We start from the raw sequence: 26325 nt of genomic DNA, 5'->3' as shown, positions 1-26325 counted from the left end.
GACATTAATTGCTAGTTATTTGTGGACATAATTATCTTTTATTCCAGGATTTGCAGCCTACTGGTGTAATTTAAATAGTAATCATGGAATTTGAGATTCAAGACAATTTTGCAGTGGCCTACAGAACAAATTCTCACATTTCTGATACAGAGAGATTTAACTTGGATAAGGTTGTTCATTCTAATGCAACTGATTCTGAAGGTAAGTGATAATGCTTTTGTCTTATTTTTTACTGCTTTAATTATATACTTCTTGCATACAAACATAATCGCAACATTTTATTTCTAATTGTACATTTGTATAAATTGTTTTGAAACCAGTTCATTAAGAATGTCAGCTTCAGTAAAAAAGTTGTGTTCCTTGTTTGTAATCAATTGATTAGTGTCTTCAGACTCCCAGTATTTTTGGTTGTTTTCTTTTGCATTGGTAGCGAACCCGAATAGGTTTATTTCATCACACTCATGCAATGCATAAACCACTGCTGTCATAGCAAGTGATACATGTTTCTCATGCTCTTGGAGCCAGTTTACATGTACATATCTGCAAAATGTAAATTTAGTTAAGTAAAATATTTGGATTTTTTTTATATATATCACGAATTGCAATTTTACCTCAGAAAATTTGGGTGTATTACCATAAGCTTTGAAATGTCACAGAAAACCTCATGTTTTTCGATTGTGGTCAATAGCGAAATCAAATCATCAATATGTGTTGGAATAAACACACAGCTTGTGCCTGTAGAAAATGTACAAAACTGTATAGTGGCTATTCACTGAACAAATGCTAGAGGGTAAATGAGTGTAAAATTTGTGTACCCTTTTTTATAGAACAAACCAGTTTTATTTAAAAAAAAAATGGATAACCACTGTGTAAACGTTTCCTTAGAATTAAAATTGGACTTAAAATAAAACTGGCTTATTACTATTTGGAGCTGAAACAACTTTGAAACTAACTATTTTCTTTGTAGAGCTCTTCTGGCAAATGCAATTTTATTCCGACGTTTCAACGTCCTATACAGGTCGTCTTCATCAGGGTAAACAGGTCGTCAGCATTCAGTGTTATTTACCTTGATGAAGACGACCTGTATAGGACATTGAAGCGTCGGAATAAAATTACATTTGCCAGAAGAGCTCAACAAACTTGATATTATGCCTGGCAGCAATAGCTTTTTTAACTATTTTCTTGTGGTAGAATATTTCATGCTTAACCGATATGCAATGATGCTTCACAGATTTTTAAAGCTGCTCTTTCACTGACCAAAAAGATTTGTACTCTTGTTGGTATGTTGCATTGTCTGCACTAAACATACGAGCTGTAGAATCTTTGGCTCGATATGTGATTGCATGCGCTACTAACAAATCTGCAAATGAGGCATTTTACTAATTTGCTGCAATTTCATTGTGCATGATTCTGCTGGTGCATTAGCGATAGCACAAAACTGATCCTTTACAGACTCACCAACAATACAAACACTCTGTTTCATAATTTTTAATTTGTGTGTGTGTAAAAAACAAATATACAGTAAATCTTGGTTAATCTTTGCCTAATTCGTACAAAACTGGAGGTACATATGATTTGTAAGGCTTGAACTTAGGAAAATCGGCTATTCCGGAATCCGGATAAATTTTTAGCCTAACCGCCTAATCCAGGCAAATTTTCGGGTCCAAACTCTAAACTGGTCCCGATAAACCAAGGGTTACTGTATATTGAATTGACATACCTTTTGAAAAGTCTTGCATCATATTTTCCTGATCAATAAAATGATGAGAGGTTTTGGAACCTACATCATTTTCAAAACCTTCTGTTGGTGCTTTTCCTACCCTGATTACGAAATTGTGAGAATCAATCAGCTGTTTTATAAAAGTGGTACAGTCAAAATTTGCATCTTCAAATGTACACACAACTTTAAAAAAAAATCTGTTACCAGGCCATGTCTTTTCCCCACAAGAGTAATAGAATTTCCTACAATAGCACATTTCCGACAGTTGTCACTTTTGTGGTCAACTGACCTATAATACAAGTCTGTGCTGGGCAAACCAGTCCTGAACAGTTTGTTCATTAATAAATCTGTATTAACCATGGCTGCTGGGTCTTTGAGGTCTTTTTGAGCCCCAATCCACCAGTCTAAAACCTCCTGGTCAACATTTAAATTTGACTTTATCCATTGTGCCCGGACTTCGGGATTATAGTGTTTAAAGTACCAACGATTGTCATCACTTGATATAGCAATTATTGCACAGCTGGTTTTCTCCTTCCTTTGCATGGTTTTATTAATATTTCCAAGAGGTAATATTTTTAGAGCTTTCTTCAATGTTTGCGGAATGAATTTTCTTGGTCCACCTTTGAACTGTGATTTCTTCAGCAGTTTGTAAGGACTTTGGTCATCCACTTGGGCATACACTTTCTTAGCTGTCCATATGATCAAGCCAACATATACCATAAGTACACAGAATACGAACAATAATCGGATAATCCTCTTAGTGTGAAATTTTAAAATCATATTCATGATTACCTTAATAGTTTTAGTTCATTCTCAACTAGGTTTTAAACACTCATGCATTTTTCACTGCCTAAAAACTGTTATTATTTAATGTTAAGGTTTTTGTTTCATATAACATCATTTTTAGTCTATACTAACAGAAAATCTGTAATTAATAATGACAAACTGTTGTGAACTTAAACTGCTTACACAACTCACATAATTTCTTTAATGACAAATTTAATTTATTTTTTTGGCATCCATTCATAGTAAAACTTGCAGTGTAATGAGAACATGTCTGAGCAAAAAAAAAGCTTGCATTGTGCTGGTATCAGCAGAGTATGATTGCACATCAATAAGTTAATGATTGTTAAAAATGTGTTTCCAATCAGAAAGTGACAGTAATGTTGTCACAGCAAATATGTCAAAGGTGATAATGTGCTCTTTTTAATGCATCAGTATAACACATCATACCTCACAAAATTTCTAAGTTAATGTGCTATTAAATATATATAATTATTTTCCATTTGTTTGGCAAACATTTTTTTCAACTTCTTATAAATTAATGAAAATTTGTTATTCATCGTATGTTAACCTGTAATTTTGGAATATAAAGTGTTTAATTGGACTTTTTGTCAAAAAGGTTTAATTTAAGTGTCTTCGTGTGATATACCAATGTACTATTGGCCCACTCGATGCATTGAAAATTCCCGTTACAGTACACATTAAAGGTCGTTGTCTATACTGTGATCGGTGAACTTAGTGTGTTGATGAATTATTCATCAAAGCCCAATAGCTAAACACAACCTATGGGTATCCCCCAGCACATGTATTGTAAACTATTAAGTATCTCGTGTAGACTGTTTTCATTACGGCCCTATGTCGCAGGCTGTAGTCATTAGGAGTTAGCTGTTATATGCTAATGATGCTTCCTGTTTTATAATTTTAAAATGATGGTAGTTTGATAGTGGCATGTCTGAAGTGTTTATCATCATTTAGATTGTGCAGTTGTAGCAGTAACATCCTCAAGCTTTGGTGCTAGCCCTGCTCACTCATCTTCAGTTAGTACTGACGACCAGTCATCCAGCAACGTCCTAATTATGTCTCTGGCACCGGAAGAAGATTCACCGCTGCGTGAAACCCAAGGAGACCCATTTTCAAAGCCAAGGTGAGTGGAAAATTTTTATTCGAAGTAGTAAATTTTGTCAAAATAAACTTGAGGCATATGTTTTTAGATGGATGCGGTATGTAGATGGACTGTGTTTAATTATCATAAGTATGGTCATTGTTGCTGTAAGTGTCACCATTGCGTTGGTAGTCGAAGTTGCAGGTGGAGCTCAACAGGTGCGTAATGAATACTAAAAAAATACATTTGGAACATTGTTATGACATTTTTGCTGTTGCAGATTGACCCTCATGGAGGTATAACTTCAAACAGTGCAAATTGTAGCCAGCTAGGCATAAAGATGCTAAAATCGGTGGATGCCTCAACTGGAGATGCAGCTGTCTTTACTGCGCTGTGCTTATGTGTAACCCATCCCCATGCTGCTAGCCTTGGAGGGTGAGTAAATGATGGCATAAGCATGTTGTCTACATTTAACACAACTTAATTCAATGTTAACTTTATAGCGGTGGGTTTGCACTGGTCCACAACCAAAAAGAAGTAAAGAATGCAACACATTTGTTCAATTTCCGTGAATCAAGTTCTGATGCGTTTTCTAATACTTCTATTGTGAATTCATATTTCACTGGAAAAACAACCATTCAAGTTGATTCAACAAAAACAGTAGCTGTGCCAGGATTGGTCAAGGGACTGTATCAAATACACCAACAGCATGGAAAGTATGCAAAAACAAATACTTGATTTTGTATCTAAACATGTAAAAAAAACTATTGAGTTGTTGGACTTATTACTATGTTTTTCCATACTTAAGTAAACTACTTATTGTCTGTCTTAAATTGCTTTTATTGATTTATTGACATTGAACATGTACTTAGTATATCAGCAACTTTAAGTAACGGTACTATTTTTGCTTTTCATTAAATATTAAGCTTGTGTCCAATTACCATATAGGTTCCTGGCATTACATGTAATTTCTTCACAAAAAATGTAAATAATTTGTTCTGTTATTTATTTAGCCTAATTAGTAGGTTGATAAATTAGATTACTGTTGTATTGGTCTAAACATAACTTGTAATTTTGTAAGAAGTCCACAGGTGTAAATTAGTAACATTACCAGTCAAGCATTTATTTTTGTATTTTTTTAAGCTCTTTCATATCTTGTGCTGTAGGGTGTCTTGGCAGAAAATCTTGAACATGGTTTCTAATCTTGCCGCTGACGGTGTTAATGTGTCTAGAAGTCTGGCCAACGCAATCAATCAACTAAACGTTAGTTCAATTCCAAGTAGTCTTCGAACTTTAATTACAAAACAAGACAATATAACAAAACTCAAAGAAGGAGATATTTTGAAACAACCCACGCTGGCTAAAACTCTTAAGGTAGGTTGTTTTGTGCCTTACTTTACCTCACAAACAAACATAAATAGAATTTAAATTGTTGCATGTTAATGATATTCGCTGAACACAGGTTTTTTGTAAGGTTTTGTTTGGGTGACCGCTAAGTAGTTTTAAGAGACCGCAAGTGTTTCATTTAAATACCAAAAAATAGCCATATTTGCTTTTTGGAAAACAGCTGGAGAAATTTGGGGGACCGTTTCGGTCCCCCAAAACACCTTAAAAAAACACTGGCTGTACATATCGAATTTATTTACAATGTTTCTTAAAAAAATTTCCAACCCCCTTAAGTCATTGTTTCTTAAACTTTTTTAACCTTAGGTGCATCTATAAATCACAAAAATGTTTTAGGTGCATTGTTGTTATGAATATAAAAAAAATATTCATAAAAATCCAGGATGATATTACATGAGTTAGAATATTTTTTTCAGTTGTATTAAAAAGGTTTCTGCTATCTTAAGGTGTATCAATTGGAAACCATTTCCCTAGCTACTTATTTAGTAAGGCAAGAACCTGATTTAAAACATTTAAAACTTTCCTACATTTAAAAGATTCATAATACTACTGATTGATTTCATAGCAGTCCAATGTATGCATCTGGTACCTTAGTAGTGATGCTATTATCAGACAGGAAATGGATTGAATGGCAGTCATTTATTAATCCCATTTACTAGGTAGAGTAGTTTCTACTAGGTTTTTCTATCCCAATGGTTCCAAATTGCTGCACCCTAGGATGATATTTGTATTTTTATGGCTAATGCCAGACCATGTTTGCATTTTTCTCATTTAGGGATGTTTAAGCCAAGAAATGTTACACTGCAGTAGAGTTTCCATCTTCTGCAAAACTAACTAAAACAGCGTGTTATTCCCATCAAACTGGAGTGGTGTAAGGTGGTTACAATAGCTCACACAGCCAATCTTTTGTCACCACCTTCTCTGATGACACCTTATAGGCTGAACAGTGTGCACTGTCTGCCTCTTAGCATTAATTGGCTGGATGTTTTTATAATTAAAAAAAAAACCTTTGAAATTTCAGTTATACTCAAAGTTTAGGGCATTTTTTGCACTAAATTTGCACCCAAACTTCGCAGTTTCAATTTTTGTACAAAACATTTTAGATTATAGGCAAAACCCCAGATGCCCTGTACACTGGATCAGAGGCCCAAAGTTTTGTTGAAGAAGTAAACAGCTTTGGTGGACTCTTTACCCTTGCTGACCTCAAAAATTATGTTGTCAAAGATTCATACAAAGTTCCTGAAACAAAGTTTGGAGGTTAGCAAGTTGTTAATTGAGCATAAAACCATGGTTTTATGATGTTTTTTCTTTCTAGACATGGACGTTTTGACAGCTCCTTCTCCAACGTTTGGCCCAGTGCTGCATTCTGTGATCAATACAATGTCACAATTTAGTGAATCTGTGGCCACAACATCTGATCAATATATGCAGGTATTGGCTTGCTTGTCGACAAGACTTTATTGATTTTTCCTCTCTAAATGCAAACAAGATTTTGAACTTTGTAAAACTATGGATCCCACTTAGCAAAAACACATTAAATTATTTTATATTAGTCCCAAATATACATTGTTGGGAATGGGATCAAAAAGCACCATAAGTACCTTTGTTTTATTTAATCTGTGGACTGCTCAAAATTAATTACCAGGCCCACACATGGTTTAGGGCCCAAGTTAAAAACTCCTGCACAACAAGTACCAATTATTGAATATTTATCTAAATTTTAACAGACACACAGATTAGCAGAGGCTTTGAAATACAGCTTTTCTTTACTGAGCCAATTGGGAAATACTTCAAAAGGGAATTATACAACCTTTGGTGGTAAAATGAGCAATGAAAGGTCAGTGTTTTTTGACTAGACAGATTAGGTCTTTTATCAACATATTTAAATTTGTTTTTCAGCATTGGAACATTCATTGCATCACAGATAAATGATAGCTGGTCATATGACTTGCAACATTATTTGAACAACTTTCAGCCAGTGCTCGTCACCACGGAAGGACAGCAATATGTTTCTGCTGTTGGTCCTGATGGCTTCGCTATTACAATTGCGATGTAAGTTGCCATATTGTTTTGACTATTTTAATCTGCTTCCCTTTTTAATCATAAATGTAGCGATACTTCCGGTAAAACTTAGTTTTCTTAACCTAAGTTGAGCTTATATTAATAACTGGGATCAGTCATAAAGCGTTCATGCGGACCCGCGATCATGGTATACGAGTATCTAAATCATAGCACTCCAGGCCCGTTAACGATTTCATACCCAATCAGCTGATCACTGAGCATTTCTCGGTGGCAAGACATAGACTAGAAAAATCTAGCCTGCAGTGGCATTCGAACCCCCTTCTTTTCTTAAGTTTCCTTTTGGGAGGAATTTTAATTGAACTGAAAAAACGTCAAAATATAAATAATGTTTCAACAATATAAAAACTAGTCCTACGAGACAACAAAGATATTCTACAACACTAATTTAACAACATAATCAAGAGTGTTGTAAAATGGTTTAAAAATGCAATACAACAGCACGTTTTGACCCATAACGTCGTTGATTTCCTGTAAAGGGCCTGTTAGTTGCAGGGTAGCATTGATTGTTCTTTGTATGTTTCACAACCTTCAACCTTCAGTTTGCCAAGGCGTATCAAAAGCTTTCTGCCTAAACCAGTGCTCGTCAACCTTTTTCAGTGGCGCGAAACCCTTTAACGTAGTTTGTGAAACTTTGCGGAACCCCCATAAAATCATTTTATTTCATGTAATACAAGTAGGTTACATTGATGTTTGAATTGCTATAACAAACCTTGGGGAACCCTTAAAGTTCACGGAACCCCTGCGAGTGTTGCACGGAACCCTAGGGTTCTTGAAGAGCCCTGACCTTTTTTAACACATTGTAAGTTTTCGTTCAACATTTGAACCCTTCAATAGTTAAGATGAACATCAATTACAACTGAGATCAACCCTGAAGCGTGTATGCGAAACAGGGATCACGGCATGCCCATATATAAATTACAGTTCGCCAGGCTCATTCAAGGCGTGGTTCTGAATCAACCGGTCACCAAGCATTCCCATGTTTGTTTCAGTTGGATCTGACTTGACCTTACATTTCGTTTTAGCTGTCTTGGTTCAAATTTTGGATCAAAGCACATGGCCAAGGGTTTTCTATTAAACGATGCAATGCGAGACTTTTCGTGGAGTGGAAAGTCAGAAAGTCCTTTGGCAGTATCAAAGGTTTGTTACTTTCCAAAGCTTGCTGGATTTAAAAAAAAAATAGGAAAATAATTGGTGATTTTGGTTTGCAGACAAATTATATTGCGGGAAATGCGAGACCTTTGTCGTCGTTGGTTCCTACCTTAATTATTCCTAAGAAATCAAAATGTGGGCACTACGTACTACCTTCAGCTACTCCGGGATATTTATCAGTGTCGTGTAAGTTTTGTTTAGGTGCCACACATAATATGAAAAATCCCATTGCAAAATAATGTCGTTTTTTGAAATTACATTTTCGTTGCATATAAAATGACTGAATTTAATTTGTTTGATTTTTAGGTTTAGCGCAATATATTCTCAACAAAGCTGCGAATAACTCCTACAACGTGAGCGTCGCTAAACCCCGTTTTAATCAACAGTTGGATCCATACCCGCTGGTTCTTGAAAGTAAGTGTTTATCTCGCAACGCATTTATTTGAAAAAAAATTACCTAGCTAAGTAGCTAGCTGCTAGACTTAACTAAAGCCCTAAAACGCCCTGTGTAAGGAAATGTCTATTTTTTTCCATTGTCTTCTTTTAAATGGGACTGTCAATGAAACTTTCAAGCCAAAATGGGCTCCTCAAAAACGATTCGAGTTCGGGCCGGGCTTCCGGCTCGAATTTCAGGCATGTTTGCTACTCTGCAGTGAACACATGGTTGTTCTTTTGTTGCTCATCCAGGTTTATGTACATGTGTTGGTGAAGAAAGTCTTACTTACACCAACAAATATTTTACCAATAATTAATCTGCTTTGAGTTAACTATATCAGAATGCTCTCTCTTGTGTCTCCAAACTGTATTTTTTTTTAATTTCTTTTTTTTGAAGTTTGATTACGGATTTTTATCAAGAAAAGTAGTCGTGACCTTTCCATGTTTAGTTTTTGGGTAATAAATTTTAGTACTAAGGTGTTAATCAATCGTTTCATGTGCATCAGCGTCAAAAACGCAGGCGATTTTGAGAATCTTATCAACAGGACGCAGTTCATCTTGTTGATTGTTTACAAAATTTGGTGGAAATTGAAGTTAGCGTATAATCACCCAATACTTCAGCATTAAATTTCGGGACGTGCGACTTTAGGACTATATTTTTATTGTTTACATTTAGTCAGCAAAATCTTGTCGAGGTTACTTATATGGTAATTAAAAAAAAACTACAAACGTTTAGTCCAGCACAGTGGTTCTCAACCTTTTTTCTTTCATGGCCCATTTTCATTGCTCAAAAATTCTGTGGCCGAGTAAATTTTTATGAAAGAAAAAATCAACTATAAAATAGGTTCAGAAAAAAAGCAGAACATATTTCAAACAGATTATAAGTTCAAAATAAGTTAATGCAAAAAAATGCATAAAACAGCACTTTCCCTTCTTTAATCAAGCATGTTCAGTTATGACCGAGTAATTGGACAATGGATATGCTGCTATCTGGCTTTATTGTAATCCCAAAGTAGTTTATTACATCATAAACATAAAGTGTTGCAGAAACTCAAAGTAACTTTATTCCGTAAATAGTTAAATTCAAATTAATTTACATCCCTTCTCAACTTCTCCCCAAGCCATTATTGTTGTAAAACTGAGTGTAGCGACACAAATGAAAGTAAATTCTTAAAAACAGCTTTCTATTTGATTGGTCTGTGGCCATGGCCCACTGGTTGAGAACCGCTGGTCCAGCAGAACGCACTTTTAACAAAATTATGATTATACCTGGTATAGTTCGAAGCCTAGGCAGCCGAAAATTTCGGAAGGGTCTAAATAATTTTTGTCTAATAGCATTATTGCTGACGCTTAGGCGAAGCCATGTTTTTAAAAAACACGTGATTTTCCAAACTGGAGTTTGACGGGACGGCCAAACGCTTTATTTTCTTATTTCATGTCTGCATGAATAAATTTATAAATATATCTGACTTTGGCTTACAACTCGGTGACCACAGGCAATTTATATATAGCTGGTCATGAATCATAATAAGATGCGAAATCACACTGAATTAAAGTTTCTCAATAAACAACTTAAAAAACTTGCTATGGTCATTTTAGTCCCCTCCCTGGCTACGCCAATGGGTGGCAGACAAAGTACTCTTTTGGGATAAACACCTAAACAGTGATATTATGCATATCATTTTAGATTCCGAACCAGAAGGGCTGGAAACTTTTTTACGAAATCGTGGCCACAACATAACCCGCCTTGACTCGTCGCAAACTTTGGGCAAAGTCAACCTACTGGTTTGGACCAAATCTAATGTCACAATTGCAGAGGACCCGCGGGATTTTGGCGTTGAAGGATTTACATTTTAGCGATTGGGTGTTTGTTTTTATTTCTCTTTCGCATATACGTATATAACATTCCTAATTTATAGTGAACATGGCGTTAGGTGAAGATGTTTTTTTTGTGTATTTTAGACTGTGAAGCTGTACTTGTTTTTCCTTGATGTCGTTTATTACTTACTATACAAGTATACCATAACTACCCTTATATAAGTTTTTTCCCATTCTATCTTTTCAAAGACCAACCTTGAATGCACTTTTTTTTGCCTGCAATCATGTGACCGATCATTCTCAACACATTTTTGTTCCGTTTTTTATGGTACAATTTTCTACACTATGTGTATTACACAAATTATGCTCTAAACTAGGGAAAAATGTTTGCACATTCCAACATTTATCGTACTGCAGTGGTTGCACTCGTTGTCGTTTTGTTGAATATAGTTTATTTTACCGGTTTTGAGCAAAAAGTACTGAGCAATACCTTATTTATTGCAATACTAGTGTTGTATTTGCACCTGTGAAAATGAATAATAAAATAATACATCAATACTGAATTCTTTCTCGACAAGATATTTGCAGGACAAAATTGGTGCAGCATCTGTAAGAAAATTAAGTAGTAAAAGTACAGTATATTCATTTGCAACAACAGTAACTACTATTTGTGTTCAACGCATAGCATAACAAGATTTTGAGAGGCTGGGTTTGGGCACACGCTGTTAAATCGCATTTATTTAATATAAGCTTTGAATACGAAAAACAACAAAGCTTGAAAAAATCAACTTTGAAAGCTCTGAAAAATATCACACGGCTTATCCATATGTTCAGTGGTGCTATTTCCCACACCAGTTAAACTTGTTAAAAAGCTTTTTGCTTGTTTTCAGGAAATGGGTTTTTTGAAACAATTGTGCAATCCATTGGAGGAGTAATGTTGTGTTTGTGTAGCCTATATGTTTTACAAGCTTTCAACTTGAAACAAACTAATGATTGAAGTGAGTAAAAGAATACCCCAGGCTATCAACACGAAACTAAAAGAGGTATAACTTCAAGTAAATACCCCAAGAAACTAACTGACACAGCAGGCGAATGTCGCCTTCACCGACCTGTATATGACGTCGAAACGTCGGAATAAATTTTTTTTCCAGAAGAACGCTATAAAGTTGATATTAAGCCTGGCAGCAATAGCTTATATATACAGGCGAATGTGTCCAAGATAGAAGTTATTCCCCTGTATTCATGGGCGCCGCCACGTAGGGGCAAGAGGGGGCACTTGCCCCCCCCCCCCCCCCCCTGGAATTTCAGTGTACCTCAATTTAACATATTTTGCAGCAAACCTAATTAAAGTGGCAGCGTGGGGATTTGTTACATCGTTAAATGTTTTAACTCTTAGGCAACTCAATAGTGAAGTACACGATTTATGGCTTCATATGTAACAAATTCTTGATGCGGTAAAGTATCAGCCAAAATTTGCCCCCTCTTGCAAAATTTTCTGCCGGCGCCCATGCCTGTATTCCTTTGCGGGAGTCATCCCTTGAGATGTTGTAACACGCGAAAAAATGTAGGCCACAATTAGTGAATAGATGTTAAACGTGCTTCGGCTTTGCCAGGTTGTAAATTTTGATTGGCTATAACAACAGCTAACTGTATCAAAAATAATTGGATCCGTAAAAGCTTGAACAAACGTAAATTAAAGTAAGAGTTCAGAGAAATGGTTCACTATCCGCAAGAGGGCAAAAACTGCCTTGTCATGGTCACGTGTGGATGTACAAACGCTGAGTAATGTTTCTGAATTGCAATGGTAGTTTGATACGCAGGATGTCGTCACCACAGCAAACGCCTACTGGGTAAGTGTTTTGTTGTTATTTCGTTTTGTTGTGAATATGATATTTATTTTTACCTGCCAGGCGGTATTGTGTAGTTGGTGAACACAACATTTGTAAGAAATAGCATTGAAATCGGTTCTGTTTGTAAAGATTTTGGACAAACAAGAAATCTTTTTCATCATACATTGGCTCCATGTTAAAATGCACTCTTCTTCACAAAAAAATGTTCCTAATTTAACCATTAATTGCCTCCATGCAACAGTGGATTGGAGCAGTGGAGCACAACAATAAAAGATCCTAATTAAAACAACATATTTTCTTCTAAATTTAGTGTTGTTGCAAAGTTCTATCATTTTGCTTTACTGGCAGTTGCATATAATGAATCTGGTGTTTTTGAGCAACTCAAACAATAGCCAGAACAGCAATAGATAGATTCAGAATTTCAGATATCTGTCAAGCTTCATATTTTGCAGTGCTCAAGTTCCTACTCCAATGGAAAGTACGTCTATTGTATCTGGAAAAACTGTAATCCAAATGCTCTTTTACACATTTTTGATGGTAACATTGCCCATTTCATCCTATTTTCTTTCAAAGTAAGTATTTTCGATTAAAATATTACTAATAGATACAAAAAATCAGGTCACGTAAACCAAATTAAAAACATTTTTTATTGCATATAAAAAAGTGTGATAAACAGGGCAAAACTGTATTTTTTCTATTGAAGCCCAGTATCTACTTTATATGTAATTGCTGTAGCCATTTGTTTAATTGAAGCTTGTTTGGGAAAAAGTGGTATGTTTATTTTACAGAAAAATGGTGTTTCAAGACATGTTTGGATACAGTAGTGATGACAGTGTAATCCCATCTGCTCTTACTGCCGTGGTTATGGTGCATGTTGTTCTAGGACTATTCGTCTATGCTGCTTACACTGAAGATATTCCTGCTAAGCCTAAGCGGGATTAAATCAAACATTTACGAAAAACAATGTGGAAAAACTTGTTCCTCAAATGGTCTGTTGCTGTGACCGCTCTGTCTATAGTTATCATAAAACCAGGGTTAATTTTTTATGCCTTCAATGTATTACTGACTATACTTGCCCTGCTTCTGGGTTCTGTTCTGGGTGTAGCTGTGATTATTTTCATGTTAAATCATGTTGAAAAGCACCCACCAGAAATGCAAGACCATCTCAAAGAAGAAAGAAAGCAATATTTAGACAGGGTGAAAACAGCCCGGTTTTGGGTGCGTTGGTTATATTATTCTCAATTTGCTGTCCTTCGATTTGGCGAAAAGCTTACAAGAAGACTGGCACAGTCCCCATTAGTAAAGATGCAATTAGGAACATCTCCTACAACAAACAACTCGGGTAGCAGATCAACAGATCATAGTCAAGGAATTTATGAAACTATTCGTCCTTATGGTCTCACACCACCTGAAATGCTGGCCAGTGCATATGGACCAACAGCTTTTGGATCTGAATCTACTATTTGTGTTTCTACAAACATTGATGAAATTCTGCATAGGATCTTCGAATACACATACAGAGACTATGTTGAAATATGGTAAATAGTTTTTTTTTACAAGTACCATTAGGTAATTTTTTGGGTCCCAACAAATAACTAGCAGTGCTGTGATCTCAATATTTTGAGAATATTATGCAGTATTTCAGTGTTACCTATGTGCAAACCTGAGTGTTTACTAGGAACTATTTTTAGGTATGGTAAAGTTAGTGCCGATCGAGGTAACTTTCACAAGATGATTCGAGCTGACTACTGGGATGTTGTAAAGGCATTTACAGAAAGACTGGCAAAGCTGGACACAGTGAATCTCCTCATGAACCGATTCGTAAACCAAGCCTTGGACCATTTCAAAGAACTGAAGATCACTGCAAAAACGTTTGTGTCAACTATATTTCTCAATTCATTTGTAAAGCAAAAATATGATTGTGGTTTGTAAACAAATCATCTTCTTGGGATACCTAACGTTTTCTCTTTTCTATCTTGCTGGACATTGCCGAAACATAGATTGTTTTGTGTAGTTTGCACCAGGGCATTGGACATTTTTTGGCAAGTCCTTTTAAAGGAAAAGTTTTTGTTTTTTGAAAGCAAACTTATCCAAAATCAACCATAGTAAAGCAAAAATGCTAGTTTTGAACTTTTTGTATGAAATCCAAATTATTAGCAACGGATTGGTTAAAACAAAAAATAGACTAAATGTAATTGTATTAGGATTTTTTCGACAAATATATACTGCAAGATACAACCCGCTAGTTTGCAATTTTGCATCCAATGCTCTGGTTTGTACACGGACATTTTTTTATACTTTAGATCCCCTGAAGAGGTCAAGCCAACGTTCACACTTAATCCCTGTCTTAGAAACCAGAACACTGAATTGGCTTTTCTCAGACAAATAAGTGAATACATAATCATACTAACCCTTCCACCAGAATCTGCGAAGATTTCTAGCTTACGCTATATTCTACGTGAAGTTTTGGCTGGTCTAGGTAAGTGATCTATCGCCAGCCTGTTTAAAATATATGAACCACTTAACACCGCAAATAATTTTGCATTTACTTGACATAAAAACAATATAAGTTTTGAAATTTGTTTATTTACGCTTTAAACAAATTAAGTAAACCTGTAACCTGTACAGTAAACCCCTTCGGTTAATCCAGATATTCGTGTAATTCGAACAAAATTTGAGATACAAATGATTTGAATTGTGATAAAGCAGGGGTGCACAACGTACGGCCGAATAGACGATTTTGTGTGGCCTAATACATGTTTATTAAAATATATACACTGGCTGTGACGTAAAACAAAACTCTTTTGCTAAATATTTTGACTTTCAAACTGTTTTAAATAGATTTTGTAAGACTGTGAAGAATATTACCAGCCTAGTAACCCTGTGCATTACACTTTATATACGCCTATTGTATGCAAACAATGCAAATAAACAGTCACCACTTATGTCACAATATAGATTATGACATCATAAATTGCTCAGACTGTTTAGCTCAATCTGTGGATCAAGTTTCAAATTTTCCGAACTTTTTGGACGCCATTAGATGGTTTGTGTATGTAGGACAAGCCCTATTTTCACTTAATCAACTTAAAAACAAAAACAAGCAGGTAATTGGCGGCCGTTGGTAAAATAAGGATCTGCGATGCCGCCGTCTTAACAAAAAGGTTGTGCGCCCCTGTGATAAAGCTTGAACTAAGTGACATCGGTTAATCCAGATCTTCGCCTAATCCAGGCAATGTTTTTGGTCTGATCAGGTCTGGATTGCCTGAGGTTTACTGTACATTTAGTTAGTTGGCATTTTTGTCAGTAATTTAAACCAGAAGTTTTTTTTCAAACACTTTTCAAAACACTATCTGTTATACAGCAAACAAATATTGCAAGTAAATGATACTTCAACATTTTAGCATTTCTTCCAATGGTTGAAACTCTTTGTGACCCTGACTACATCAACCAAACAATCCTAATGTATTTACAACACCGAGATAATGACCAAGATGACCAGACTAAAGCATATGCTTATGCAGCAACTTACGAAGACTTTATTAAAATCATCAATGATTGCAAAAGTCTGTCAGTCCTTAAGCAGATAAGGTTAGTAAATCTTATTAGATATGCTGGTTCTTTAGAAAAATCATTTTTGAATAATATGTTCAGATTACAAACATATAAATCTGAACGAATTGTTTTTGTACTTATTTATTTCCCGTATTTATTTTAATTACGAATATAACGGCCCAAAGAGGCCGTAATAGGTGACAGGCTTCATTATTCAAACTCTTAGTGAATGCTCATAACACTATCAGTGATATGAGGGGCTACATCAGTTACACCTGTTTGTAAACACTTGATTTACATAAAATATATTACGGCCGTTATTAATTTTTTGAACAGATCCATTTATGTATATTGTTCCAATGTACTTATGTTGGTTTTCTACTTATATTTTTAGATATCGCATTATGACAGAGATTATTCATGCAACAACAATAAGCAGTTTGAAAAAGGATCAAACAAAAGCGGGCAAAGCACGTAGTAAGGACAAGGTATGGTGTACAGTTGGAAATAATATTTACTTTACAAGTGACATACATCAAACCTGAAATGTCTATCAGGGAGAATTATTAATGAACAGAAATCTTCGAAGGTACATTAATCAATGTCAAGTTGCTAAGCAGCAGTGCGAAAGGAAAATCAGGTCTGTTTGTCAATTTTTTATTTATTTAAACAAGTAATATCGATCTAATATTAACCAAAAGTTTTCCCTAGTTGTGTCTATTTATAGAAAATATAAAATTCTCTCAGAATACTTCTACAAAAATTTAAGTGGGTGTATTTTTTCCTCCGTGAAAAGATACATTGGTGGGATTCAAATTTTTCTGTCAGCAGTTTCTTTTACAAAAGTCATATTTTTCAGCCGATTCTGTCAGTAACCAGTAATGCTGAGGTGTTCGCTGATCTCATAAAATATGTAAGACGGTTCTGTAGAACCCGTGCGCACGGATTGAAATCCTGACACTGAATAGATATAATATATATATGACATGGTATTCAGTTTTTTTGAAAATCTACGTAAAATATGATGTTAAAAATTTGTTAAGGTCACTTGGTGGTGATGAATATGGTTCAAAGTTTCATGGTGCACATGGAAATGTGATGGAAAATCAAGTAAGACTAGTTATATATTTAATGGGTATGAATCACAGGAATTGAATTGTTTTGTATTTTTGCAGCTTCTGTCATTTGATGAGATAATGAAATCTCCAATATCAAGAAGTTATTTTTTGAAATACCTCAAAAAAATTGGAAAGGCCCCACTTTTAAAATTTTGGAGCCAGGTATGTCTGGTTCTATCACTTTTTGGCTTACGATTTGATTAAAACTTGCAACAATTGCAAAATTGGCCCATCTGTAGGTAGAAGATAGGTTTAAATTTTTACCTTTTACGAACCCCCTGGAACCATCCCATGACCCCAAGAGGTACACAGAACCCAATTTTAGATGGGGCAATTTTAGCCAATCTGCAGGTAATGCACCAACCTCACCCCTGTGAGTCCCAGTCACATAACAGTATGTTGTATCGATATAGTTTACCATGTTTTTTAACCAATTGCGCCCTCTAAAATAGTTTGTAAAAGTGTCTTAACATTGGCCAACTATTTCTGGTAAGTCTCTCAACAAGCAACAACAATATACAATGCTGGATATTACTGGTAATAGGGATAGACAAAGCCTAGCCACAACCACAGTACTGGGTACCAGGCATCGCTATTTTTATTGATCTGTGCTCGGCCTAGTGGTTACAGAAACTGACCCAACATCACAAGTGAGCCTGATCGCCCGAGCATTGACGCTAGATGCACAGTGTTCGACCAAACAGACCATTTGCATTGGTCCATCTGTAAATCATGCAAAATCTAAAATAAACCTCCATGTAATATATATTTTTAGGTGGATATCCTTCAGACGACCAATCCCAGTGGCAAAGACTTAGCCAGACTTGTCAGTCAAATGTTCAGTCAACATATTCTGCCAGGTTCTCCTGAAGAAATCAGCCTTGAAGTTGACAAATCAACTGTTAAAGGAATGCAAGAGTGTGTTCTAGGCAACAAAGGTCCAACTGACTTTATTACAGTTCAGAAACAAGTGGGTTGTTATAAATTTTGGGATTTAAAAGAAAAATTTGTGGAAATTTTTGGTATAATTAAAAGATTTATGAACTGCTGGAAAAAGATCACTACCCGTCCTTTGTTGTGAGTGAAGTCTACATCAATCAATTGATGCCAGAAATTTCTGACCAATCACCTGGCCATTCTGCTCAATCAGAAGAGACAGACATGTCAAAAGCTGGTATGATATTATGTAGAAGGCTATACTAAAGCTTACCTATTTTGCATCATCTTCTGCTTTTGCATGGTAAACTAAGGAATATTTACCTAGCAGCACAATACACTGAGTTGAAAAGTAATTTAATCAAAATCATAACTGCCAGAGAACGTGTGTACAGTGTTTTTTTAAGGTGTTTTGGGGGACCGAAACGGTCAAATTTCTCCAGCGGTTTCCCAAAATTTAATTTAACTAATAAATAATTTCGTTTAAGCAAATATGGCTATTTTTGGTATTTAAATGAAACACTTGCGGTCTCTTAAAACTACTTAGCGGTCACCCAAACCAAACCTTAAAAAAAAACCTGCTTGTGTATATGAAATACATCCAGTGGTGGGATTCAACCGGTTCACACCAGTTCAGCGAACCGGTTAGCGTTACTGGTTACTGTCAATGGACTTTTTGTAACAGAACCAGCTAAAAAATATGACTTTTGTGATAGAACTGGCTGACGAAAAAATTGAATCCCACTACTGAATACACCATGCAGACATTTCAACAATTACTGCTGTTATACAAGCACTTGGGGAAAAATACTTATTACTGTATTGTTTAGGTTGGCAAAGTCCACTAAACTTGAGGATATGCCCAGATTAGTTTTTTACTTGTTTCTTATATTTTGCACATTTAGCATTTGGTAGCACCTGCCATGTGACGGATGTGTCATTGGAAAACCTAAGAATTGTTGAACAAAAATTGGAGTTTAAAGCCCAGGCACTCGAAAGTTTAAGAACTGCTTCAAATCTAGATCCCAAGGTATGTTATGCAACCATGTTCATTTTTCTGTCACTATCATGTCTCTGCAATGCAACAATTTAATGTGAAACAAACAACAAAACCACCCTTTTGTCAGGTAAGGGATCAATTGAAGCATGAAATTCAGGTTTTGCAACATCAAAAGTTAAAGCAGCAACTCCATATTGAACGAACTAATATGTGGTGGGATCATATGGGAAAATGGGATGCTTCTATTGAATCTGTGGGACTATCAGATGATGAAGGTAAAATAAGGAGTACTCATAATATGTGCTTAGTCCATGTTGTCTTTGTGTTATATGTGTACTGGTAATTGTAGTACAGACGAATCCGGTTAATCGCATCATCGATTTGCCACGGGTATTTGATGCGATTAACCGGATTATGCGATAATCCGGTTGCTATGTAAACAGTACACGCCGTTAACGAAAGTGCTCATTTTCACTTCCCCAGCTAAAACAAAGTTGCAGTGACGCTCAACTATGCCAACGGGGCAGTATTTTCTCTCTTTTGTTGCCGAGAATCGAAAAAAGTACTGTCAAGTCAAAACTAGATTGATTACTCTCAGCGCAATGCATGACGTCATGCTTCCTAACTGTCGTGGCTATGGTGCAATCGCCTAAGTGTGTTGCAGAAACAATAGAAACGCACACACACACACTCTTAGTTGGCGCGCACGCCACAGTTCGCTTGATTGTGCTTTCTCTTGCAGTAAGGTTTATTTGAAAAGATATGTTACATCGCATCGTAGCCAAGGGGGCCAACATTTAAATTTGGGAACTTCCCTAAATTTGGTTTTAGTCTTGGTTTGGGTAGTTTCCCTTTTAAATGTGCCAGGCGTCTCGCTTCATATACACGTAAAATGGCCTGTTGTTTCTAACCTATTTCGTTTTCTCGTTCAAACCAACGCGTTAAGCGGCAAAGTGCTAGGTGCATATTTGTAAGCAAGCCCAAACCCGTACACGACCGAAACCTAGTCAAACTTACAACTTTGGCACATTTTACAGAGCAGAGCACGCAAAGGCGAGCTGCATCATCAGTTTCTATTATAACCCGTTATACAATTGACAAAAAGAATAATTAATTTTAGCAAACCTTTAAAGACTCAGATTGTGGCGCTACTTTCTAGCTTACTCAGCAAAACTACAGCTGCAAGACTAGCGTGACTGTCACGTGATCAACGTGTGATCGTTGCTTCAAAAATTTAAAGCAGCAACAAGTACTAGAGGAATAAATGCCTTTTTTAATCGGTGTTCTTCCTGATAAATTGCGCAAGGTCACGAATAGAAGACATAAAATATGTCAGTCGTTGGCACGTTACCAATTACGTGAATCTAAACAACATCGTGTGATTACTTGCGATCTAACATTTTTTTACAACCATTACGGGTTTGGCGGGTCATGAACAATATAACAGAAAACATTTTTAAACATTTGTTTTACATTTAACATTTTTAACACTTCGAATTTGGTGCAGTTCGCACTTAGTAAGAAATTACAATCAGCGTCTTTGCCGGAACACCAGTTTCGTAATTTTGACACGTTGAACTCTTCATTTAAATTTTAAACGCCTGTTATATCACTATTGGCGATTAGATAAGCCAACAAAAAAAAAAGGATCAATGTGCACGGCTTTGAGATAACGACTCCTTGTTATCGCACAGCGGTACACTGAACGCCGTTTTAATCTCCTAATTACTTTTCCAAAATATTTTATAGTCGAGACGTGCCATTTTCAACGTTGAAATTAGATGCGTTATTTGGTGTAGAATGCAACCATGCATCCACGTCTTTTCGTGTACATTACCTCCGGAGGATTTTACTATCATATCGTCGTTTTTTATTCGAAAAACTCGGTCTGTTCGACTTTCACATAGAGATCATCAATCCGGTTAATCCCATATTTCGTTGAAAATCGATGCGAATATCCGGTATATGCGATAAACCGGTATGCGATTAACCGGACGATTTTCTTAACAAACGATGGGGGCGACGGTTTGGGATTTTTAATTGTGATGCAATTAAACGGATTATGCGATTAACCGGTATGCGATTAACCGGATTCGTCTGTATTTTTATAATTTAGTTCAATTTTGATTTCGGTCTATGGGTGCTCGGTAGTGTTTTGCTTGTTTTTTGTCATCATTTTATACAGGGTTTTTTCCCCCACCTCAGTTCAAAAAAGGACAAATATGGCCAAACCAGACATTCTGCAGTTACATGGTTACAATTTACCTTTCATGTATTTTGAGTTTCCTACAGCACAATTTTTAATTGACCAAATTTTTTTGATTTTGAGACTCTAAATCAGGGGTACCCAACCTTTTAATGATCTTGTACCACTTGGACGCTCTGTACTGCCACACGTACCACTTCTTTCAGAACAACTAATTTGATCGAATCATATTTTATTCAGAATAATAATATTGGCCTACTAAAATAACACTAAAGCACCACAACTAAATGTAATGAGATTTTTGTTTACTGTCCACCAATTGGCAATCATTTGACATAATTAACGCACACTGTCACACAGCGTTGTATGGCTTTTCAAAGCAACTGTGCTTCTTGTTGACAATTGACATAACCTGTATTTTGAAGATCGTAATGACACGAATCAACATGAATAGTTACGTAACAATAAGAAGATGCTTGAAGATTTTTTTTTGTAAACAAAACCAGACAAACAAAATATAAAGTTATGAATCCAGGTTTTTGTGAAAAAAACGGAAGCTACTCGCGTACCACCTGAAAAACCTTCGCACCTCTAGTGGTACATGTACCACAGGTTGGGAACCCCTGTTCTAAATAGAGCTGATGACAATATGCCATTAAATACAAACCAACCTAATATAACAAATGAAAGATTGAAACAAATATTTTGTTTTGAATTGTGTTTTAGGACCTGTGGTTCCAACATATACAATAGTGGTACAGTGTTCTGGGGCACCCTTTTATCGATCAAATGATGATGTGTCTGGTTGGATTGTGTCACGAACCTTGACAGAATTTCATGAATTGCATCAAAGTTTAAGAGAGGTCTGTGTTGACAATGATGCTTTACAATTTAACCTAGCATTGCCTTAACCGAAAGGGTTCTTTTTAATATTTGACCCGGTATTTCATGATAATATATATTGATGTAAGATTTGTTAACATTATTATTCTTATGGTTTAATATATCACTGCCTCTTATGGAGGTATGATTGCAAAAAAAAAAAAGTTAGGCTTCAAAAATTTATATTGCTTTGTACTGAGTTCAAAATAAATTTTACCTGTTTGACCAATGTATACCAAACGCGGAACATTTTTGTTTGATTTCATGGAAAACTTGATCTGAAAACAAATTTGATGAAATCCCTGAATTAAGTTGTGAAAGGTGTAATTTACTTTACAATTATGTCACAAACAGTGCAGCAACTGGCTGAAAAAGAGAAACCTGCCAAAATTGCCTCTCTTAAGAATTCGAAGTCCAAACGATAAGTTTCTATTGGAGTCGAAAGCCATGTTGAATCAATACCTACAAGATATAATAAAGGTAAGAAATAGGCAAAACATCCTTCGCAATGTGTATTTGCTGACTGTGGTTTAGAAGCAATGCTGTACTGCAGTCATCCTGTGTGCTAAGGATGGGCCAGAACCCAAATACTCGGTGCCATACATCGCTGTTTTGATGCTCTGTACTCAGCCGACCAATTGCACAAACTTACCCCAGAATCGAATTTGCATAATAATGCCCTGCTAACTTACGAAGCAGGGCATGTTCGAAGGGTATCCAAAACAAAAAAGAAAACAGCGTGAAACTGGGAATGTTTGTGACGTCATAATGCACCGAGTATCAATGTGAGATGCTCGGTGTTCGACCTAACAGAACGTTTGCAGTTTTGGCCAATCACTACTATGTGCCATACATTTTGAAACATGTGACTGTATTGGGTGTCTCAGGCATAAATGTATTCAATTCCTGCTTTAAAGGGACAGGTCCACAGTGAGAAACACTCACAAATTCTTGAACCTTTTGACAATGTATTATATCACACTATTTACTTTTATATCACACAGGATGAGATTCTTCGCTGCAGCCAAATCCTTTATTGCTTTCTGAGTGCCACTCCCGACCTTATTGAACTCTCACCTAATTTGGACAGTGATATGCCAAGTGGCAATGGGAAGCTTTCTAATCTTGGCTCATTTTTGATGCGACTCCCGAAGGACATCATGGATCGAGTTGTGAAACAAGCTGCTGATGAGGAAGATGCAGATCTTGATCTTCCAGAAGAAGAAGAAGATGGGTAGGTTTAGTAGAGGAGCAGTTTAAAGGCTATACTTGGAAGTTAAAAGTAGGGTTGGGAATTTGACCTTTCAAAAAAAATCTGGTCAATTGACCGGTCAAATACTTGTCAAATAGTACAAATTGCTGTCAAATACTATACACACTATTAAATTGCAATTTTAGTTGGAATTAAATCTTCTTTTAAATCATAAGTAGCCTAGCTATAAGGTTCACATAGTTAGGCCGGGTGTCTGCCAAGCATGTTTAGTTATTATGCTTCACTAATGTAAAAACATATAATTTGCCATATTTTTCAGAAATAGATAGTGTCCAATTCTGCTGTTCAGTTAGATAATTTTGTGTTGTGAGGATAGCCTAGGGCAGAGAGTGTTAAAGCATAAACGGTTTTGAGTTGCGATGATAGGGTAGAAAAAAACATAGCTTGACTTGATTAGGCCCATTTCACTGTGATTTTTTTCTGTTTTACCAACTTTACAAATTACCAGCACATTCAACAGATTATTCAATTTTAAATTTTGGCAAAATAAAAACAAATAAAACGTTAAACATTTCTACTTGATTTTTATTCATGTTGTGCCTGTGCCCACAAAATTTCATCTAAATTCCTTTTTTTCAGTGCTTTTGGAAAAGATTCGGTCGCTGCCCCACTATACAGATTGATTGAGGAGATCTTTGAGTTACACGGACTTTTTAGGTTCTTGCGTCGCAGTCTTATTATCTTCGTACGGGTGGCATTCGGAAGAAGCATTAACCGGTAATCCTAAACGTTTGTGCGCAAACTACAGCAAATGTAATATTTAAACCTTGTTTTACTAAACAGAAACAGTATTTTTTTGGTAGATAAATACTTCTTAAGTATGCATTTTATATTATCTTTATACAGTAATAAGTAAATTCAGCGTGAAAATCATTAAGTCGGTCGCTGTATTTTGTATTTGTTTTACAAAAACAAATGCATTTCGATTTTATAAGAAAGCTTTTATTCTATGAAAGCGAAAAAGACTTACAGTAATAAGTAGATCTTAAACTGGTTTCAACTGGTTTTGAAACCTTTTTCTCTTAAGTAACCCATTACAGATTTAAAAAAAAGATAACATGTACCCATATTCTCTTTTAATATCTTAGTCCTGCCTAGAAAATTTGTAAATTTACTCCTCTGCTTTAATTCATCCCCGGTTAAGGAAAGATGTGTGAGTGGTCCAACCTTTTTTTTAGGCAAGTTCGTGAGACGAGCGAATGGCTGGTTTCAGAACCCATGATGGTTTGGTATCTTCAGATGTTTATCGATTCGATGTGGCCAGGAGGTAAACTCGCTGAAGCAGCACCTCAACGAACTGAAAACGTAAGGGCAAAATACAAACAGACGAATCCGGTTAATCGGGAATTCCGTTTAAATGAATCCCAAAGCGTTGCCTTTCTTTTCTTAAGACCACATTGCCGAGTGATTAATGCAACTGCTTTGTGTGCACAAGGTTGTGGGTTCCAACCCTGTCGCGGCCACCTGCATATTCCTAAACAACCCAGTGGAATGTGATAGGCTAAACTAGTTTTAAGGTACCAATTTTTTCAAGTCCAAAGAAAAAAGATTTAATGAACTTGCAATAAAAGAGGCAGCTCGACGGCAGATTCATTGTGAGCATAACGCATTCAGGCGTTGCCCTACCGTCGAGAATAAAATGAAACTAAATACTACTCTGAAACTCAGTAACTGCATCTGCCGAATTGATTTTTCCGATAAACGTGACTAATTCAAACATACATAAGATTAATAGGGACTTTTGAGTTATATGTGAATTTCACACTCAAATCTATTTCTTAAAACATCAGAAGCATAGAAAGGTTGTTATTACTTTAAAGACAACGTCGCAAATATTTGTTGTGACATGGCGTGTGCGTTGTGGAGTGTCTGTATTGTGGCAACCCTTCTATAGGATAAATCCGCTGTCACAAATGTACCATTGTTGCTGCCTGTAAGTTTCTAGCCAAAATATTTTTAACTACACTACATTATAAATTTTTCATTATTAAATCCGCATTGGCAGGAAAAGCTTCAAACAAAGCTTGAAGTTCAAGTTCGACTTTTGCAAAACATCCCGGAGGCGCTAAACGGTTTGGTCGGACACGAGAACGCCCGCAGAGGAACATTAAAGATGTTTCATGCCCTTCAAGACCGAAGACTCAATAAACATTTATTCTATGTTAGTGAAAATTGAAATTAGAATAAATAAACACGACTCAGAATAAACTAAACGAAATACAGTGAACCTCGGTTAATCCGGACCTGTTTGGACCAAAAATTGTCGGGATTAGGCAAAGATCCGGGTTAACTGATGTCAATTAGTTAAAGCCTTACCACATTACAAATCATTTGTACCTTAAGTTTTGTCTAAATTAGGCGAAGATCCGGACTAACCGAGGTTTACTGCTTTATAAATACAAATATATGTTAACAGTATCAACCAGGGGTCAGTAATATTTTGAACGTCATGTGCCATTGACCTGTTATATCAAAATGGTTAACGGCCAACATTTTTGTGTTTGTTAGTAGTTTATTCGACTAGATATCAAAATTCAGGAGTTTTAGGATTGCTACATAATAGCAAACTTAAACAAGCACCACAATAGTTATGTAAAATACACCATCCTTCTTTAACCACGTTATGTAAAATACACCATCCTCCTATAATCATGTTACCGGTATTTTAGAACCTTCTCGCTGAAACCGTTGAAGAACTTTTTCCAGAAGTCGTGCGATCGCCACCAATTGGAGAGTAACAGAAGGAACTGCCAACTTAAGTGCAATATACATCTGACCCCATCTTGTGACCTGTTCCCTGTGTACTGTTTAAAAATGAATGATAAAAATGTTCGATAACATGCAATGTATGTATCGCAACTTTTTTCAAATAGATCATTTGAATTTTCAAGATGATTTAACAAAACTTTCGTCAAACATCTGCTCTGTGCATTATTTTGAAACTTAATTTGAGTAAAAACTTGTTATGGGTAGAAGCCATGTATTGTTTTTGTCCGTATTCTGACTAACGCT

General features: G+C 35.9%; 3 protein-coding genes across 5 annotated transcripts; all 3 read left to right on the top strand.

Annotated features, from left to right (window-relative positions):
- The first annotated feature begins 29 nt into the window (after positions 1 to 29).
- On the top strand, positions 30 to 11056 carry LOC145237653 (glutathione hydrolase 7-like). 3 transcript variants are annotated; one of them, XM_080100595.1, is made up of 15 exons: positions 34 to 201; positions 1232 to 1280; positions 3479 to 3647; positions 3715 to 3823; positions 3886 to 4040; positions 4109 to 4321; positions 4772 to 4979; positions 6113 to 6266; positions 6325 to 6440; positions 6737 to 6846; positions 6909 to 7061; positions 8114 to 8228; positions 8300 to 8426; positions 8547 to 8654; positions 10363 to 11056. In XM_080100595.1, the coding sequence occupies exons 1-15, from the start codon at positions 184 to 186 to the stop codon at positions 10530 to 10532; spliced, it is 1974 nt and encodes a 657-aa protein (XP_079956721.1). In that variant the 5' UTR covers positions 34 to 183; the 3' UTR covers positions 10533 to 11056. The 3 variants fall into 3 exon arrangements, with proteins under 3 accessions (XP_079956720.1, XP_079956721.1, XP_079956722.1); XM_080100594.1 differs by lacking the exon at positions 1232 to 1280 and having other exon boundaries at positions 30 to 201; XM_080100596.1 differs by lacking the exons at positions 34 to 201; positions 1232 to 1280 and adding an exon at positions 2300 to 2442.
- A 1148-nt stretch (positions 11057 to 12204) lies between these two features.
- Positions 12205 to 13285, top strand: LOC145238238 (vacuolar ATPase assembly integral membrane protein vma21-like). The gene is made up of 3 exons (XM_080101349.1): positions 12205 to 12343; positions 12796 to 12915; positions 13132 to 13285. Exons 1-3 carry the CDS (start codon positions 12279 to 12281, stop codon positions 13283 to 13285), a joined length of 339 nt encoding a protein of 112 aa, XP_079957475.1. The 5' UTR covers positions 12205 to 12278.
- A 21-nt stretch (positions 13286 to 13306) lies between these two features.
- On the top strand, positions 13307 to 26301 carry LOC145238237 (sorting nexin-25-like). Its single transcript, XM_080101348.1, has 19 exons — positions 13307 to 13881; positions 14035 to 14214; positions 14647 to 14822; positions 15748 to 15934; positions 16293 to 16386; positions 16456 to 16538; positions 16942 to 17008; positions 17074 to 17178; positions 17792 to 17986; positions 18052 to 18190; positions 18858 to 18982; positions 19080 to 19227; positions 21885 to 22021; positions 22395 to 22520; positions 23045 to 23274; positions 23893 to 24030; positions 24492 to 24618; positions 25319 to 25474; positions 25983 to 26301. The coding sequence occupies exons 1-19, from the start codon at positions 13307 to 13309 to the stop codon at positions 26049 to 26051; spliced, it is 3057 nt and encodes a 1018-aa protein (XP_079957474.1). The 3' UTR covers positions 26052 to 26301.
- The last annotated feature ends 24 nt before the right edge of the window (positions 26302 to 26325 follow it).

The sequence above is a fragment of the Phallusia mammillata genome, chromosome 7 (assembly GCF_965637545.1).
Source record: "Phallusia mammillata chromosome 7, kaPhaMamm4.hap1.1, whole genome shotgun sequence".
Lineage (NCBI taxonomy): Eukaryota > Metazoa > Chordata > Ascidiacea > Phlebobranchia > Ascidiidae > Phallusia > Phallusia mammillata.
The sequence above is the reverse complement of the archived record's forward strand: the minus strand, read 5'-3'. Positions and strand labels throughout refer to the sequence as shown.